The sequence below is a fragment of the Alternaria burnsii genome (genome assembly GCF_013036055.1).
Source record: "Alternaria burnsii strain CBS107.38 chromosome Unknown 746, whole genome shotgun sequence".
Lineage (NCBI taxonomy): Eukaryota > Fungi > Ascomycota > Dothideomycetes > Pleosporales > Pleosporaceae > Alternaria > Alternaria burnsii.
Genome location: NW_024066109.1, coordinates 964,499 through 983,736, shown reverse-complemented (window position 1 = coordinate 983,736; position 19,238 = coordinate 964,499). Strand labels below are relative to the sequence as shown.

At 53.0% G+C, this 19,238-nt stretch overlaps 6 protein-coding genes across 6 annotated transcripts; 5 read left to right on the top strand and 1 right to left on the bottom strand.

Moving 5' to 3' along the window:
- Positions 1-370: 370 nt before the first annotated feature.
- On the top strand, positions 371-919 carry GT037_002889 (uncharacterized protein; the record flags this gene model as incomplete). The annotated part of the gene is made up of 2 exons (XM_038927936.1): positions 371-532; positions 641-919. The coding sequence occupies 2 exons, from the start codon at positions 371-373 to the stop codon at positions 917-919; spliced, it is 441 nt and encodes a 146-aa protein (XP_038789214.1).
- A 391-nt stretch (positions 920-1,310) lies between these two features.
- Positions 1,311-2,406, top strand: GT037_002888 (uncharacterized protein; the record flags this gene model as incomplete). Its single annotated transcript, XM_038927935.1, has 3 exons — positions 1,311-1,694; positions 1,763-2,210; positions 2,267-2,406. The coding sequence occupies 3 exons, from the start codon at positions 1,311-1,313 to the stop codon at positions 2,404-2,406; spliced, it is 972 nt and encodes a 323-aa protein (XP_038789213.1).
- A 1,022-nt stretch (positions 2,407-3,428) lies between these two features.
- GT037_002887 (translocation protein sec62) lies at positions 3,429-4,764 on the bottom strand (the record flags this gene model as incomplete). The annotated part of the gene is made up of 3 exons (XM_038927934.1): positions 3,429-3,710; positions 3,764-4,320; positions 4,377-4,764. The coding sequence occupies 3 exons, from the start codon at positions 4,762-4,764 to the stop codon at positions 3,429-3,431; spliced, it is 1,227 nt and encodes a 408-aa protein (XP_038789212.1).
- A 2,377-nt stretch (positions 4,765-7,141) lies between these two features.
- On the top strand, positions 7,142-12,187 carry GT037_002886 (glycosyltransferase family 41 protein; the record flags this gene model as incomplete). The annotated part of the gene is made up of 3 exons (XM_038927933.1): positions 7,142-8,823; positions 8,870-11,486; positions 11,543-12,187. 3 exons carry the CDS (start codon positions 7,142-7,144, stop codon positions 12,185-12,187), a joined length of 4,944 nt encoding a protein of 1,647 aa, XP_038789211.1.
- Positions 12,188-12,930: 743 nt separating this feature from the next.
- GT037_002885 (ammonium transporter) lies at positions 12,931-17,011 on the top strand (the record flags this gene model as incomplete). Its single annotated transcript, XM_038927932.1, has 7 exons — positions 12,931-13,252; positions 13,419-14,432; positions 14,481-14,499; positions 14,663-14,958; positions 15,402-15,588; positions 15,638-16,254; positions 16,308-17,011. 7 exons carry the CDS (start codon positions 12,931-12,933, stop codon positions 17,009-17,011), a joined length of 3,159 nt encoding a protein of 1,052 aa, XP_038789210.1.
- A 457-nt stretch (positions 17,012-17,468) lies between these two features.
- Positions 17,469-18,270, top strand: GT037_002884 (uncharacterized protein; the record flags this gene model as incomplete). Its single annotated transcript, XM_038927931.1, has 2 exons — positions 17,469-17,628; positions 17,714-18,270. 2 exons carry the CDS (start codon positions 17,469-17,471, stop codon positions 18,268-18,270), a joined length of 717 nt encoding a protein of 238 aa, XP_038789209.1.
- Positions 18,271-19,238: the final 968 nt, after the last annotated feature.

Below are 19,238 nucleotides of genomic sequence, written 5' to 3'. Positions count from 1 at the left end.
GAGTGGTAGAAGGAGCGAGATATAGCTGGCAGGACTATAATACAAGGAGAGGGGAAGATCAAACGAGAGGACAGGACATAGGGCCCCTAGAGAAGCAGAACGAGCTGCAGATATGACGGAGCAGAGGGAAGCAGACGAGACTGAAACGACTTGTCAACGTTGAGTTGAGTCGTGGAGAGGAAAAGTGGCAAGCGTTAGTTGCCGCAGATGTATGCTCCCTAATCATGGTAGCGTACAGGGGGAGCCGTTCCCAGGTTCCGTCGTGTGTGATGCGAACGCGCAGGGGCTGCATAAAGGCCCCTTTCCGGTCATTTTCAGAAGAAAGTTGGGAGGGATGCGATGGCGCCGCACACTAGCGCTCGCCTGGACGATGTTGGCGTGTTTGACCTGGCTAGCCGGTGAAGGGTCGGCACAACGTCTTTTGACAGTGCTCGCGAGCTACATAATAGACTCGACGCCAGCTGCGTCGAAGAGGTCTCTGCCCGGACGCAGCGGAAGAGGGTGGCCTCCATCATCAGGCCCCGACGACGATGTAGATTAACGAGGTACCGCCACGATGTTTCAGCAGCGGCCTCTCGCAGTCGTGCCCAACGCGGTGGCTAAATCTGCCTGGCCCAACGTGGAAATTTGATTTGCACGGCGTGGTGACTGGAGTCGAGGCCTGCACGATCTACGACATGTCGGCAGGCGTGCGGAAGCGGATCGCCGACAGTCAATACTCGGAGATATTGGATGGGGTTATGGCATTCCTTATTGCGGAACCCAAGGCACGGCCAGCTCAAACGCGATGCTGAGAACGCGTGGTGATGGCGCAAAAAAGCAGAGGGTCACACTGCTGCAGACGCACCCGGGGTGGGATTTGCGCGGAGAGACACAACTCTTGTTGTTTTGCATATTGGTGATATCGTCTCAGGTGTGATGCAGGCGGCGAGGTGCATACGCCTATCGATTATGGAGCGACTCTGCCCATCAGCTGCACAAGGATGGCATGCATAGTGCGAGTAGTGCGAAGCTTATTGCGGCGCGACACTGCACGAGGCTGGATCGAAGAAACAAAAAGGCGAAATGAGGCTGACGCTGGGGAGGATTGGGGGGGGGGCTTGGTGTGTTCCTGCAGTAGCGCCAGGCAGGGCGAACTAAGTGAGCCCTGGCTGCTGGAGCTGTTCTGGTGCTGTCATGGCTACCCTAGCCCCGCTCACCCCACCAACCTCATCGTAGCCCATCGTGAGATCAGTCAGCGCAGGGTCACGCGCTTTCGTTGCTTGTCCAGTACACACCTATAGGCACGTCACACCACCTGAGAAAGAAACATGGCGCCCGACTTGAATACCCTGCCCGCTTCCCCTCATGCATCGCCCTCGCCCCGCAACCAGTCGCCGACAAACTCACGCACCATGGCTACTTCACCGCACTCGCTCGCTGCCACTGCCGCCATGAACGCAGGCATCCACAATGAAGAGACGCGCCGACCCTCTTCGGGCAGTATGCGCAGGGACGTAGAGCGCGCCCGTCGCCGATCGAGCATCCGCATGAACCTCAACTTGAACGATCCAGCTATCCCAGCGCCTGGAGAAATGCAGCAGAGTCCATCCTCCCGCAGCAGGGGCCCATGGCCGCATAGCCCGCACCATGAGCGCACTCCTAGCCTGGGCGAGCTCCACCAAGAGCTAGAGTACGAGCAGGAAGGACAGGTGGTAAGTTGGTCGACATGAATTCTGGTCATAGTAGACGGCACGAATGTCTTCTATACTAACATTGCTAGAACCGCCTGCTCAACATGATCCGCAGCCAGCAAGCCCAGATCAACACTCTCCAGGCCAACCAGCCGCAACCTTCTGCTTCTGCTGTAGATGATGGCACACCAACCTCGGAGCGCTCCATGTCTATTCCCCCGTCCCTCTCACATTCTACATACATTTCTCCACCTGTCACTTCGCCTTTGCCGTCTGCTGCACAACCACGGTCTCGTTCGCCCTTTGGCTTTGGTACCATCAGTCGTCAATCGTCTTTTGCCGACCGTTCCCGCCACAGCAGCCATGCCGGCTCTCCGGCTCTACGTCCTGTACCAGGCCAAGCTGGACCCTACGATTCCCATGATATGCTCCCTAGCCCAGCAGCGACTTCAAGAGACGAAAGTGCCTTCTACCAGGCCGAGACCCAGAATCTGACCCGGGAAAACCAGATGCTAAAGCTAAGGATAAGAGAACTTGGTACGTACCTACCACGACATCACCATCAAGTACGTTTACTAACTTGTCAACCCCAGAGCGCCAGCTAGCAGATCAGAACCCCACCAGCCAAGTCACCCATTCGCCCACCGTCCACTCCGGCCTTGCTCCTGCTTCGACTCGCGAAAGCACAGATCGGGGTAGCGAGGGCGGTCAGCCGCCTGCGTCCACAGAGTAGGACTTTTCGCTAGACTGTGTTTCACTGGCGTTCGGTTCAGGTGCCTCCTCTCATGACATTGATGAAGCGTGTTGGCGTAGGAAAAAATGATGCTGCATAATTAAACGGCGTTTGAGGTAATCCCAAGTAACGAGTGGTGAGCATGAGCTCCTTCCTAGCAACTCTCCAGGTGCCGTCATGGTTGTGAATGGCGATGTATCCTCTCCACTTTTTCTTGTTCTGTGTGCGGAAGAATATATTTCTTACTTCTCACGTTGCTCCACGGAACGGCTGGCCGATGTGTTGCTACCTGGATGATGTAACCGATGACTGATCCCAGCGCCAGGGAAAATCCATGCATCTGCCCCGACCCTTTCTTGCCATCCGTTCATTCCATTTTCTTCGCTCTCCACCTTGGCGTAAGCGATGCGCCAATATATCGAAATCGTGGTATGGGCTCCCGAGATGTCTAAGACACGAGTCGGCCTGTTTGATGTACATTAAGTGTCACCTCCCACCAGCAACATGACAAACAACGACCCCACTTCAATCACTCTGCGAAATTACTAGTACCCCGCACTGATTGCGTGTCAACGTTCTCGATGCATTCTTCATCTGAGCCCGCGGAAGCGGCAAAGCTGTCTCATGTACAGGCTAGCCTAGGTCTCAAGGATTTGGTTTACCCTATCATCAGAACGTATCTTCAGTAAGAACGAATGCAAAATTATGGAGAGACATGAACGTGTCGAATAGTTCGCAAATGCTGAAGTTATTGGTTCGAACATGAAGAATGTTAAGCGCTCGAAAAGAAGTAGCAACAATGGTAGCTACACCAAATCATGCACAGTGACCCCGGGATCCGCCAGAACGCTTCGTACCATATATTCCCAGAATCCATAAACGCTCGTACGATGTTAGACATCTCAGTCTAGTATTTGCACATGTGTTGATGGATGTGAACCGCTCTCATGAACGCCTATGCTCCGTCCTGCTAACCCATGCAAAGTGTCAAACTACCTTCAGTCCGCTCAAGAGCACGTATCCTACTCGTCCTCCACCTCCTCGACTGTCGCACGCGGTGCTCGCTGCGTGACAGCACCCTCTAGCGCGGCTTCTGAACCTGTGGGCTGTGGTGCCGAGTCGACAGGCGCAGAAGCAGGGGCTGCAGCGGGCGCTGGAGCGGGCGCTGAAGCAGCTTGAGCGGCTTGAGCAGGTGCAGTATCGATGGCGCCCTTCTTAGGCTTTCCACCTGCGGCCTTTGCTGCTAGTTTGGCAGCCTTCTTCTCCTTCTTGGCAGCCTTCTTTGCCTTGACATCTTCAGGGGTCTGGGATTGTCAGCTTTTAGTTCAAAGAAATTGAGGAGGGAAAAAAAACGTACCTCTTGCCACGCCCATACTGGTCGGAATGAGTCAAAGAAACCAACATCCTCGAACAAGTTAGGGTAAAGCCATAAACCAGGAGGCACCGCGAAGATAGTGATGACAAAGATGATGAGTCGAACGATTGCCATGGCGAAGAACAACCCAATAAGGCCAAGCATGCCCATACTCAGGTACCAGACACCCTGTCGCAAGAAAAGCGGCCAAAGGGGGAACAAGACTATTGCGATGACAAGAAGCAGGGCACCAGCAGCGTACAGCTTCTGCTTCCATTGCGATCCTTCGTATAGCCAGATGTAGTAGTTGTCATCGTTTGCGTCCTGGTGCTGCTCGATCTTTACTGTCCACAAGCCCTTGACACGCTTAGGCTTCGCATGGTTGTGACCTTCGTGCGCGTTCTCGTCGACCTTTGTGACTCGAAGCGCAAGGAGAGAGAGGGGTAGGAGCTTGAAGCAATTCTCGGCGGAGGCACGGTCGTTGACTTCGGGGAGGAGAGGGTTCTTAGCACGGGCTTTCTGGTATGCAGGCGACTGGAGTGCGCGGATTGCTCGCTTGACTGTTACAGATTAGCAGGTATCCTCCTAGAAGTAGGTTGTCGTATCTAATGCCCACCTCTGAACATGTCCTTCCTCTTCTCATCGTGTACAACCGTCCGAGGTTTCAGGTCCTGCGACTTGAGCCAGTTGGCGACCGCGATCGCTTCTGGTTTTGGCGGTCCAGGCTGGATAGGCTGCTGCTGAGCCCGCTGTTGCGCCTGCATTTGCGCCTGCTGCTGGGCCTGCTGCTGAGCCATTGCTTGTTGTCTCAGTCTTTGGACGTATTCTTGAACTGATATTCCGTGTTTCTGTGCCTCTGCTTGAAGTTGCATTTGAATCTGTTGTATCTGCTCGGGCGTGGGCCTTTCACCATTGGGTCCTAGGGGAATGGGAATAGAAAAAGAGCCTGGTGGTGGCCCGCCTTGAGGGGGACCTTGCTGTGGTGGGGGACCTTGTTCGGCCATGGTGAAGGTGAAACTCGTGGCCGCGGGCGGGATAAGTTGCAGCGGTGACTATGCGAAAAATCACTTATGGTGGAAGGCGTACGGAGAGATATGGGTTCTGTGACTGACAAGAGGGACATTCGTAATAATGCCAGATTACATCAAACCGCGACTGCTTTCGGTTAGTCGACCATCCCAGCCGCGGCGAATGGTAGGGCCGGGGGCTTGGCAGCCTCCCATGCAACAAAATCTCTGCGAGCTACAGACCTTTGCTTTCTTTACTATCATACACGACAACTTGCACCTTACTCCCTTGGACGCCTTCACGACTACACCCATTGATGCGCACCCTGCTCATGGCCACGATTATTCAACGTCGCCGTTACGCCCCTGTACTGGGTGAACACTAGAGACGCAGTATATGTCGAAAACTGCGACCTAGATTATCTCAAACTAATCGTAGCTACTTCTGAGCACCTGCATCTTATCTACGTCTTTGGCTGCTACGCGCCTGAGTGGCAAGCTTTTGCAACATGGCGTCAAAGTTCGCTTGGAACGGTGGCGCCTTGTGTCGCTTGAGCGCACGCAGTGCATCGATGGACAGTCCTGACAAGCAAACTTGGATATCAATATCAAGTCGGCTTGATAGCTCGCTGCCTGGCGGCGATTCTTTATGCTCGTGATGTTCACTTCACCAACACTCTGGCCCTTACTTCCCTTACTGTATAGGCCTATTTTGGTGTGAAGAAGAGGAAACGACCCATTACTCACCGCGTTGTCTTGCCTTTTGGTTTGGCTCCAGTGGTCCTTTTTCGAGGTCAACATACACGTACATGGAAACATGTCTCTTGATGAGCATGCTGTCAACTATGCAGCTTACGTTTCCGACCTAAGTCGGTTTCTTGGTACACTATGCGGATCGACATGCGTGTGGCACATGAAACGCGGCATCAGTGATGACTTCCTCTGCTGGTGATTCGACATGTGAAGGCCGACATAAGCATGCGTGTGGCGTTTCTGTCAGCCATGACGAACAGCCAGCCGTACGCAGCGGTAGTCTTGCCTAAACACAAGGGGCGTCCAGGGCGCCTCATCTTCTATGCCCTAAGCTCAAGCAGAAGGCACGGCGGGCTGTTGGGTCATTGATGCATGGTGGTGGATATTGCGGCACCTGCATTGATGGACGCGCTGGTCGATTAGAGGGCTGATTGGCGTTGGAGATCGCCGTGAACGTTGGAATGGACTAGGGCCCTTGCAAGCCGCCGTCTCTCGCGGCTTGATGGCTCTGCAGCCCGCCCAAGTGGAGTTGTGGACGCGCAGTGCGGAGAGCATCAGGACCGACTTTTCTTTTCAACGAGTCGGTGTGGGAGAGATCGGTATATTGCGCGCCATCTAGACATCTGTCCGGAGACACATATCGTGAGGCCCGGCCATCAAGCTCGATCATCGATCATCACCGGAAACCCCCAGACGCCTGTCGTGCTGCGGCAGGGATCGCTCCAAGCCACCACTCGAACGACTGAGTGCATACGGAAGTGGATAGGCCTGCCGCTGCTTGGTCTCCGCCGCACCACACCTCGTCATCTCTCGCGCCCGCCTATCCGCCGACAGTGTGAAAAAGCAGGCATCGCCGCCTGTGCTGAGCGCTGACATTCTCGCCCTCCGACTCGGGCGCTGGATAGCTGCAGACACGCAGCCAGACAGAAACGACGTGACGGACCGCTGCTGCGCCCCAGGTCGCAGCCCGTACCACGCTTATCCTGTGCTCGAAACCCGCTGTTGTGCGCCCTCCGCGCAGACGACTCCCGTTCCGCGACACGACGCCCAAACCGCGTCCTACATACGACCTACGATCGCGCAAAGCAGCCGCCAGCGAGTGCGCAGCCAGACAGGCGGCTCTGGTGCATGCGAGTGGGTACATTCCAGACAGACACGTCTAGGGACCCGCCCTTGCATAGACACCGGACACTGCTGTCCTCGCACATCCTCATCCATCACACGCTGACTGACGCCTGAGGCGACCGCCACACTCTTCACCTATCTAATCCCGTAAAACACCCGCCATTGCCGACGCCATACACAGACGCCCCTTTGCTGCTCCGCGAAGCCTTTACACGAGCGGACAGCATCTGCGACCACCGTATTTCCAACCACTGCCGGGGTCTCTGCTGGTGACGTGCCAGCACGGGGACGCCCGGTGCTGAGGAGTCTTAGTTACGCCCCAAAAGACATGTCAGTCGTAGCAGACGGGCGACGATTTCGCGAAGGCATCGGCACCAGTCGCTCCTGGTGAGGCTGTGTCGTAGACCAATCCTACCCTACCACCTCTGAACATTACACCCCCGATTTCTCTGATACACTGTCATCGCCCCAGAGTCCCTCTAGCGGCTCCCCCACCATGACTATGGTTCGGCAGTACCCCCCGCAACCGCCGTCGCAGCTTCCCTCGACCGTGGCCTACAACAACATCGCACCTGCCTCATCTCACCCCTCGTTCCTTCGCAATGCCACCAACCTCGAGGGGCATAGCCTTGCCCAGCACGCAAGACCGCAGCAGTACGCCCATCCGCTATCGAGACATAACTCATATGGCTCGCAGCCTTCCGAAGCTGGCCGCACACCTAAACCTGCAGAGCACATGCTTCGCCGTAAGACGCCTAACGGAATCTTGGCAGCTGCGTACGATGGCACATCTGTTGAGAAGAACGGAGAGCCACATGCAACCAAACACATCCTTCTTCCCGTGACAGCTGAATCAAAGTTACCGTACGGTGTCAAGCAGGACCTTCCTCTGCGCTCACCGGGTATCAACAGTGGCCTAGGACATAACCCACAGGACACGTCAGAATGGAGTCCCAGTCGCTACTTCGAGACCGGTACAGGGCTCCCGGGCCAGCAACTGCCCCAGATTGATTCTATGCTCAACCAAATTCCTCCATTGCAACCTCTTCTACCCTATCAAATGTACGGCCATCCCTTCTGCGGACCCATGGGCCCACCCTTTCAGACGCCGCTGAATCCAACTGTTTCTAATGACCAAGGGCCGTTCGGACCTTACTGGCACGACGGCACTTACATTCCCTATCGCCCTGCTGCTATGCGGGATCCTCGCTTCTTACAACATCCCAGTCATAACTGGAGTCACCCTCACAGTAACGCCTACAATAGCCACGCATACAATGCCATGCCCCACTATACTCACTATCAGCAAAACCCCATTCACTTAGATTATGGCCAATCCGCGTACAACCATGCAGGGAGGCCATCAGTAGACTTCTCACCCTATGGACAGCCTCAAAATCATGTCGCGCTAGACTACCAGAATCAGTCGCTTCCTCCTCCACTTACACAACGTGCCCAGGACTATCTGAACTCTGGCCAGACAACGCCAGTCCAAGAGTTTACCCCGGCTATACCGAACGACGAGTACGGGCTGCAGTCACCAAATGGCCAAAGCAGAGAGAAAGTATTCGCTTGGGCTCACGCAGTATATGTCGACCTACTCAGGTACCTGCAATCAACACGCAAATCAAATTCACAAAATGCCCATGGTCGCGTCAATCACAGACCCCACATCTATCCGAAGCCACCACGACAACCTGGACTCAGCCTTTCGAGTTCTGCTACTGGTAGCATGCCGTCTCTAGAGCGACGTGTCTCGTATCCTGTTCCTACCCAATATGCTTCCCAATCTAGAACAGAGTTTGCATCCAGGAGACCTGCAATGCCGCATTCGCGCTCTCTGTCTGCGTGGTCAATAGGCAGTGCGGATCCCAATGGTCAATCTTGGCAAGGCATGGCGCCACAACACCCCATGCTCCCCCCGATGCCAGGCATGGAGCCACCACGTACCCTACGGCGAACTTCCGGCTCTGTTGCCAGTGCTCATCAAAACCTCCGCCAGGGTTTGCCTCCGAGCATGACGGCTGCCTCAGCACTCGAAGCGATCACCAAGCATTGCGAAGAAAGTAAATGGAGCTGGATAGATGGCATTCTTCTTGGCGGTTGTCTAGCATATGCACTAGGTGACTACCAAAAAGCCCAGGATTGGTACAAACATATCCTTACGTTGGATAAAGAGTGAGTGTACTACGTTCTGAACCCGAAACACACTAACACGACTTAGTCATGTCGAAGCAATATCGAATCTTGCGGCCACTATGCTTGCTCTCCAACAGAAGCGCGAAGCTGAAGACTACTGGAGACGCGCAGTCAAACTTCGACCCAGTTACTTTGAGGCAGTTGAACACCTGATTGGCCTACTTTGCAGCGACCATAAAGGTCGTGAAGCGGTTCAGGTCATCGAAGAAGTCGAACGTCAACTGAGATTCGCCAAAAGAGCTGACGCTTTGAAGAGCCTCGAAGCCGAAAACGAACGGGCTGCCTCCGAATTGAGCGAGTCGAGCGTCTCGGAAGCATCAGATCGGCCCATCTTTGAGTTTGAAGGAGAGGATGAGGCCATCTTCAAGGATCTGGATGAGCTTCCTGGCTCGGACCAGCCGGGCTTCGGCTCAAGCGGATATGCTGTTGCTGGTAGCGACAACGGTCGTGTTCTAGCTCTGGTACATGCCAAGGGCAATATGCTTTACGCTCTTGGTGACAATGCCGGTGCTGCCAGAGCTTTTGAGAACGCAGTTCTCATTGGAGCTGGACCCCATCCTAACGGTATCGATGGCCTCATCAGGCGCATTCTTGCTGTTGTTGGGTACGATGTGTCGGAACGCTCTCCAGGAGGCCGTCGTATGTCTCCATCATCTGATCCGATCTTGTTACCGCCAGATGCGGCTACTAGGACGGCTCAGCTTTGCTTCCAGCCGCACGGCCAACTGCCTGGTCTCAAGCACGTTCCTAGTGAAGGACTCTCTAGAAAAGCGGCTATATCGACCACAAGCAACTCTTTGCTGTCATTAGCGAAGATCTTCCAAGATGGTATGGCAACCAATTCACCCAAGACTACCGTGTACCAAAGCAATTACGGTGTGCGAGAAATCCTAGCACTTTACTACCTATCGCTCTCATTGCAGCCTAGCCCGTCGACGGCCAACAACGTAGGCATACTCCTCGCTAGCGTACAGCAGTCCGCGCCTTCCAAGGCCAGTCCAATGTCGCATGCGTTCGCACATCCTCAAATTCCTGGACTCGTCCCCGGCAGTGGAGTAGCTCTTGCGCTTGCCTACTATTACTACGGACTTCAACTGGACCAGTCCCATGCACACCTCTACACGAACCTCGGAAGCCTCTTGAAAGATATTGGACAGCTAGACTACGCGATAAACATGTACGAACACGCCGTTAAGTGCGATTCCAACTTCGACATCGCTCTTGCCAACCTCGCCAACGCTGTTAAAGACAAGGGTCGGATCGCCGATGCTATCTATTACTACAAGAAAGCCGTTAAATCCAGTCCTGACTTCGCTGAAGCTGTTTGTGGGCTTGCCAACGCCCTCAACTCTGTCTGTAACTGGGCTGGTAGAGGGGGCATTGCTGAAGATGGTGGCTCGAGAGATCGTTGGCACGTGAACGATAGCGGCATGCTTTTGGACGCAAGGATCCCTGGTGCATCAAGCTCCGGTTGGATTCATAAGGTTGTTAAATTGGTCGAGAAGCAACTTGCCGATGGTGAAGATTGGGGTCGAGGCATGATGAATGAACAGTTCATTCATGATGTTGTTCGTCCATTGTCCCTCACAGGAAGCGTGCAAGATGTAAAAGAGAAGGAAACCAGCATGGTGTCTGTCTTGCATAAGTGGAAAGGACAAAAGTGGGAAGGCGCTCGCATCGTGCGACTTGTCGAGCGTGCTATACGATGGATGACTTGGCAATGGTACCAGGACCGCTACATTACTGGGACGCAGCGACCGCCGATGTCTTACAAGAGGCCCCAACTGCCAGCAGCTCTGACGGTACCCGCAGCACCTACCGTCCTTCCTTTCCACACATTTACGTGCCCTATGTCAGCTAAACAGATTCGTCTCATCTCGCAACGCAACGGACTACGCATCTCGACCTCGACGTTAAGGGTCCCTTGGCTGCCGCCAACCGTCTACCAGCCTCCTGCGCCACCACAACCATATTTGAAGGTTGGCTACGTATCGTCAGATTTCAACAATCACCCATTAGCCCACCTAATGCAGTCGGTATTTGGTCTTCACAATCCAAGCAGAGTAAAGGCATACTGTTACGCTACTACAGCGAGTGATGGATCGGAGCATCGCAAACAGATTGAAAGAGAATCTCCGGTGTTCTACGATGCCAGCAGTTGGTCAGCGGAACGACTTGTCCATCAGATAACTCACGACGGTATACATGTCCTTGTGAATCTGAATGGTTACACTAGAGGCGCACGAAATGAAGTTTTTGCTACCCGTCCTGCGCCCATCCAGATGGCTTTCATGGGTTTTGCAGGCACTCTAGGCGCCGAGTGGTGCGACTATCTACTCGCCGACGACACCGCTGTACCCCCGGATACCCTCCGACAGTGGCGCCGTAACGTCGATCTCGAAGATGCTCTCGTAGATGACAACAGTGGTGGAAGTGATGAGGAATGGATCTATGGAGAGAACATTGTCTTCTGCCGAGACACCTTTTTCTGTTGTGACCATCGACAGAGTGCTCCGGATTCTCAAGGACGACAGCCCAACTGGGAGGAAGAGCAGCAACGACGATGGGCCATGCGCAAAGAAATCTTTCCGAACCTCTCGGACAATGCGATCATTCTTGCAAACTTCAATCAGCTGTACAAGGTAAGTTTATTCATGCCATAATTAGCAAGTCGGTCGTATTCTAACATTACCATTAGATTGAGCCTACTACGTTCCGTACCTGGTTACGCATTCTCGAAAAGATACCTAATGCAGTCCTGTGGCTCTTGCGATTTCCCGACCTTGGCGAAACGAACCTCAAACAGACAGCTCTTCTCTGGGCAGGTGCAGAGGTGGCAAGTCGCATCATGTTCACCGACGTCGCGCAGAAACATCAGCATATCTCCAGGGCCCGTGTGTGTGATCTCTTCCTCGACACACCAGAGTGCAATGCACACACGACTGCTGCCGACGTTCTCTGGTCTGGAACACCGCTGCTTACATTACCCCGTTATAAATACAAAATGTGCTCCCGTATGGCAGCCTCGATTCTTAAGGGTGCGCTACCGAAGACGCCCGCGGGTGCGCAAGCGGCAAAAGAACTCATTGCCATCAACGACGATGAATACGAAGCCATGGCTGTTCGCCTTGCGCGTAATTGCACCTACAATGGGCACCGAGCCCAGGGCCGTCTGAGTGAGCTTCGCCGTATGCTTTACGAATCACGATGGACAAGTCCACTTTTCGACACCAAACGATGGGTCAGAGACCTGGAAGACGCTTATGAGATAGCATGGAAGAAGTGGGAGAAGGGTGAAGGTGGCGATATCTGGTTGCAACATGAACAACCCTCGCGCGCTTAGCGAAGTACATTCATCCTTCTATTAGACCGATGGCATAGCGTCTTTCTGAGACGAGCATTACACATACACTTGGGTTAGACCCTGTGGGCATATTTTCGAAAGGCTTCTGGATTTAGCGAGCACGTACGTTCGTCGTTGTTACTGTTCTTTGTTCCTATACCCCATATTGATTTGGATTGGATATTATGGATGTTTAACTAGGTTTATATGGCACCATTTGCCGTTTGGGAACGGAGTAGATAGCTTCAATCGCTTTCTCGGACCGCATTTTCTTCGGCGTTGGCTGGACGGCATGGCATTGTGGTAGAACCAAATATCACTCACTGATCGCGTTCACTTTTTGCGCTTGTCATAAACTGGAAACGTATCCTAACTGCGCGCGATGCCCAACGTTGGTTCAATGGGATTATTCAACTCTAAAAACAGAATCAGCTCAGTTTCTTGAATGTCAAGGTTTGACACGTACGACGAACATTTCTCCGCCTGCATGTACACATCGTCGTTTAACTATTCGCTTTCTCCAATAGACAACATCGAGTGTGAACCGGCGTTTTACGGTGATTCTCCTTATTCTGGACAAGGAGCTGCGAGTTCGATCGCGACACTAGCAATGCTTAGCGCGATCGCACGTCCACTGATCCTTTCCCCTTGGATCCGACCAGACACACTACAGCCAACGACATCAATTGTTTTCAGATTTCTTGGTTGACACAAATACCATCTTTACGCACATTCGACGCGCTATGGCTCCACGCAAAAAGACCGCTATAGCAGCCAAGTCCAGCAAGACTCCGAAACATAGCCAAACTAGCATCACTGCCCCGTCAGCTTCTCTGGTAGCAGCGCTACCGCCATCGCGCGTGCACGATACGTCATACCACTATCCCCTACTTCTCAGCGGCCAGTCTGGATGCGAAGCGCTATTGAGTTGGTTTAGTGGCGTCGCGGAGACACGTAGCATGCCATGGAGGAAGAAGTGGATTGACCCGGACGAGTACGAAGACGAAGAAGAACTTGGACGCGTCTTATCAAAGAGGGCGTATGAGGTTTGGGTGTCTGAAGTTAGTAAGTACGCGTTCCAAACGTGGGTGGTTGCAAACATTGGGCCATCAAGAACGCGTAAACGCGCTGTCACGTGTTCTTCGGGAACTGTTGCCGGCTCTTTCTCATCACTATTCCACACGTCTAGCCAGCTTCGGATTGGGTAGGATTTCGACTGACTTGATTTTAGTGCTCCAACAGACTCGCGTTTCGACGGTTATTCCTTACTTCAATAATTGGATCGCAAAATGGCCTACGGTTCAGGATCTTGCCGAGGCAGACCATGACGATGTCCTCTCTGTGTGGAAGGGGCTTGGTTACTACTCACGTGCCACACGCCTTCATGAAGGTGCGATAGCCATGATCGCCAAATCTGCCGGTGCTTCTTGTGCTCTTCCGAGCGGTGCCACAGAGCTACAAGAATTCCCCGGCATTGGACGATACACTGCGGGCGCAGTGTCGAGTATCGCATTTGGCGAGGCAGAAGCCGTCCTCGATGGCAATGTGATGCGCGTGCTTAGTCGACAGCTGGGCTTGTACATGGACGTCAAGGACAAGAAAGCTACCGACGTAATGTGGGATATGGCGGATCAACTCATCAAACATGCCTCTAACTTTCCGGAAACGCGCACAAGTGCCGTACCAGGGTTATGGAATCAAGCGCTCATGGAGCTGGGTTCCACTGTCTGTACGCCGCGACCCAAGTGCGATGAGTGTCCTATTCAGGCGACATGCAGGGCCTATAGCGAAGGCAAGGCGTTATCTGACAAGTTTCAGTCACCGGCTGTAGTACCTGACATCGAGGATGCATGTGCTCTATGCGCGTCTATGGACACCGAAGATTTGGTTGCAATTGCTGAAGATGCAGCAGATGATGAGCCGCCACAAGCGACCAAGAAAAGAAAAGTGGCTGCAAAACAAAGCAACAAAATCTCGCAGTACTTTGCTGTTGGCACACCCAAGTCAAATGTGGACACCGAAGACGATGAAGAGGATCGTGGCAGTCCACCTGCTGAGGATTTGAAGAAGCGGAAGCTATCGCTACCTACCAGGGAGTCAAAATCGATCCCGACATACTGCTCGCTCTTCCCGAAAAAGGTGGCGAAGAAGAAGTCCGCCGAAGAAGATTGTGTAGTGTGCATGGTAGAGTTACGCTCAGCGGATGGCAGCAATAAATGGTTTATAGAGCAAAGGCCCGCCAAAGGTACGTTGTGCACCACCATGCTAAAGCACTGCTGACGAATTTGTGAAGGTCTCCTCGCATCACTATGGTACGTAATAAACACATGCTATCATGGAGACATTACCGGGTAGCTTCTCGGGTACTTCCCAACGCACATTACCGTGCAGCTTCGTGTCATGTTTCATGATAGGCCCAATCCTCGGTTTCTCTTATCTTGGTAGTGCAGGGGGCGTTCGCTGACTGTGGCACAGGCAATTCCCGCAGAGCCCGCTGACTGCATCACAAAAGACGCCCCAGCAGCGCAAGACATTGGCGCAGCAGTATATCTCAGCTCTCGACGCCGGCACAATTGATATGAGCAAAGCGCGTTATGTTGCGAGTTTTCCGCCATTGGTCCATGTCTTCACCCATTTGAAGCTTAACATGCATGCCTATCAGTACAGGATTGACGCCGATAACGCCGACAATATCGAACTTATATGCAAGGGCCCGCCCGCCCGCAAATGGGTAGACAGTGGATCCATGGACAAGGAGACGTTGTCCACGGGTATGCGCAGGTGCTGGGACCTTGTTTCAAGGAGTCTCCATTGATGTGGTGAGTATTTGCGACTGAAGGAGATGCGGATGGGTCCCACATGCGAAGTACCCCACGTCCCGTTATCTTTTGCCAAGCGATACACATGGCTTCCGCCTTCCGCCTTCTTGGCTGTATCCACTCCTCCTCCTAGTGTCCTGGGGAAGTGGAACGATAAGGAACGTTAGGTGCCTCTAACTATGCCAGTCAAAGACATTCGTTCCTTCCCATGACTACGGTTCCGCTAGTGGAGTGCTGATTGGATGCATACGACGCGCTGCATATCATGATATCCTGGGAAAGATATGGTGCGCTCGTGCGACCGAGATACGGGTGGAAAAGGAAGGCCTAGATATAAACATGGTAATTCCCCGGGGGTTTGGTTCTGCAAATTGCTCCAGGTACACAGCTTTTAGTGTTTTGCTCAGTCGAGCGCAAGCAACCTGCTGCTAACATGGCGGATGTGCCAGCACCAACCCCAATCACTGAATGGCCGGATTATGCTGTCGACCCTAACGGTGGAAATGTTATGACCACTGACCTCAACGCGCTCTACGACAAGGGCGACCTGTGCTGGATGCTGGTTAGCACGGTACTATGTTGGTACGCTACTTACTTTTCACATCTACTGGAAAATACTAATTGTGAGTAGGCAAATCACACCTGCGATCGGTTTCCTTTACGCAGGAATGCACCGCCGGAAAGCAGCGCTTACCATGATCTTTCAATCCCTTTTCTGCGCATGCGCGGTAGGCATCCAATTCTGGGTGTACGGTTACTCCCTCTACCAGTCACATACCACGGGTCCTTTCATAGGAGATTTGTCCAAAGCAGGTTTACACAACACTCTTGGCTCACCTTCGCTCGCGAATGCGGATATTCCAGACATCCTTTATGCCGCTTTTGGTTTCACGTTTGTCACCTGCACCGCAATGATCTTGGCAGGAGCGATGCTTGAGCGAGGGCGTCTAGGGCCGTCGATGATATTCTTGCTCTGCTGGACCACTTTCGTGTACTACGTGCTCGCATATGCGGAATGGAATCCTAGTGGTTGGCTTTACAAGCTCGGAGTCCTCGATTTTGCGGGTTCTGGTCCTGTGCATATTGCGTCTGGATTTTCTGCTTTAGCATGGGCGTTGATGTTGGGCAAGCGTGTCGATCCGCACAAGGAGTCGCATCATCCCAGGATTCCGCACTTCAAGCCTCACAGCCCTTTTCTTGTTGGGCTCGGCACGATATTGATCTGGTTCGGATGGTTTGCGTTCAATGGTCAGTAGCGAGTGTATGTTTGGATTTTGAAGAGACAAACTGACTATCTGTAGGTGCCTCTGGTGCTAATATCACTATTCGTTCTGTTTACATCGTCTGCAACACCAACCTCGCGGCCTGTGGCGGCGGTATGGCATGGGTCTTACTGGAGTATGTATTCACCCGCAAGTTCTCGATTATCGGCTTTTGCTCAGGCATCATCTCCGGCCTTGTCGGTATCACGCCGGCCTGCGGATTTGTTCCTGTCCAGACATCGGCGCTGATCGGTGCTCTCACTGCTTGCGGATCGTTCTTCACAGTCCGATACAAGTACCTCCTCGGCATTGATGAGGGCCTAGACATCTTCGCCATACATGGTGTTGGCGGCTACATCGGCGACATCATGACTGGTTTCTTCGCTGCGCCCTACGTACCCGCCATGGACGGCGTAAGCAATTTCTACGAGGGTGGCTGGTGGGCCCGGAACTGGAAACAAATGGGATACCAGCTGGCTGCTGCGACTACATGCGCAGCATGGTCATTCGTCATTTCGGCCATCCTGCTGTTCATTATCAACAAAATCCCTGGTTGTCATATTCGCGCGACCGAGGACGACGAGCTGAGGGGACTCGACTACAAATATTTTAGTGATGCGGACGACGACATGATGGTCTTGACCGGATATGGGCCTAGGACTCCTGGATCAACAGCGTCGGGTGCTGCGAGTGGATCCGATAGTCATCAAGACGTACCTGTTGTAACGGAGAAACAAGACTGATGAGGAGGATGTCCGGAGATGACGCTCTGTGCTACTCGTACAGGTCGGTGGCATGCCTTAATTTTCCACGCCCGCAACAATAGCCGCTCGTTCTCACTGGATTCGAAAACATCCTGCTAGATCATGCTTATGTATTTGTATATTGTTCCGGTCTTCTCAATAGTCTTCTGCCTTCCGTATTCAGCAATAGAGACGCCATTATTTCGTCTGGTTTGTCTTACTTATTCTTATCACTTGCTTGTCCCATTCTAGGCATCTTCATCTCGCTTCCTGAACGCCACACATCATTCAATTGGCTAATCATCATCGGGTTGCTTTAATGTACCGCGGCATAACGCAGGTCCCGATCGTTAAATCCAACGCGCTTTCCTCTCGCACGGCGCAGCGTCCTCGGCTCCACAAGCGACGCGCTTCTTGTCACTTTGTCGGAAAATCAGCAATCCAGCAAGCATCCAAGATGAAGTCAATCGTCGCAGTGGCTATCAGTTCCACTGCTGTAACGGTTACTGCCGTGCCAGATCCACTTATCACCCCACGGGCTGAACTTGCACCCCGGCAGACATCATCCGGAGATGATCCTGCGCTGCTTGGCTGGGTGGACGCGACGAATGGACAATGTAAGCCGCGCCACTAATCCAACATCCATACTACACCATGCTTCGCCTCTATCAGCACATTATCGCTAATTGCGCTTCAACATAGGGTCTGATCTCCGCTCTTGCGATTACCCAGCCACCTACTCGACCTCTGGATCGTACGCCCAATGTTGCGCGCCAGGCAGTTCGGACTGCATCTTCTGGTCATCTTGTAGTGCTGCAACTCTCTTCTCACCACAGACAAGTTTATTCTGCGACCAGGGATATTGTAACACTGCAGTCGTGGTGCCGACCGTTGGTGCTAGTGGGGGTGTAAGCTACCTGGGTTGTTGGGCGACAAGTCTAGGGCAGGAGCCATTTACGCTAGTTAGAGACATTGGAGACGGTACGTATGGCATGAGCTTGCGTGGTCCGGGGAGACGACGTGCTGATGTTTTTGTAGCTGATATTGCGCCGTCTTTGTCGACTGTGTCTAGCGAGGACAGCACCGCGAGTGCCTCACCTGATTCTACCACCACCTCTAGATCTACCTCTGAAACGTTGACCAATGTGGCTGGGTCGTCTACCAGTGCCACTCCGACGACAGGTGCTGCTGCGGTTGCTATGTCGGGGTCATTTGCTGGTATGATTGGCTTGCTCGCGATGCTGTTCAGTATGGTTTGAAGCGAGACACGACATTCTGAGAGAACATGATCACGACTCATGAGTTATTTCATCGTAATGATAGGAAATTGACTGGTGTGTGTTGGAACATATTTCTATCAACTTTAGAAGTCGCTTGCAGAGCCGTGTCATCTGAATGGGCAGACAGTAAGCTTGTGAAGTACCTACCAGCCACAGCTATGCGGATACAATCTTTGGTGGTAGTACTAGCTAATCGTCAACATTGTCATTACTGTTGTCGACTCAACAGGTGTCTTCTTCAGCAATGGTGCTCACAGGCACTAGTAGCAACCGAGGTTCCCGAGCAGCTTGTACAATCAGCCTTAGCATTTACGTGACGTCGTACACCACCTGTGTACAATCGCTTCATAACCGCAACACCGCCACATCGACGGCGAATCGACTATGCAGATCGCGCAACACTACAAAACTTCATCCCTGTCACATCTCGTCATCGTTCGGTAAGTCATGAGATCGCTTGAGCTACCGGGCGCTAGACAATTCACGAGTCACTTCCATCGCAGAATTCTAGAAAATCTCGATCCACAGCGAAGGCTCAAGCGTCCCAAAATACTTTTGCGTTCTCCACCTCTGCCACATGTGCTGCAGCCCACAGTAAGCATGGTCAACAAGTTCTGTGGCTTCGGAAGCCATCTTGCCAGGCCGGTCCGACGCCGAGCAAAAATGAATGTACTCTTCGTTGTTCACAACTCGCCGACTCAAGACAGCGATTCTGTGAACACAGCCATCGCTGCACATCCCAAAGATCCAGAAGAGTGCGCAGTCCGATATCTGTAGACATCGCTACCTGTCGTCGATCAAATAACCTGGGGTTGATCTACCCAATTTTGCGGTTCAGGGACAGAATGGAGACGTAAAAGCGATTCCTGGTTCAGGAGCACGATAGCGCGCGACTGAGGAAAGGCCAGGGCCTCAGATCACCGTAGTGTGGGTTGGACCCTTCTAAG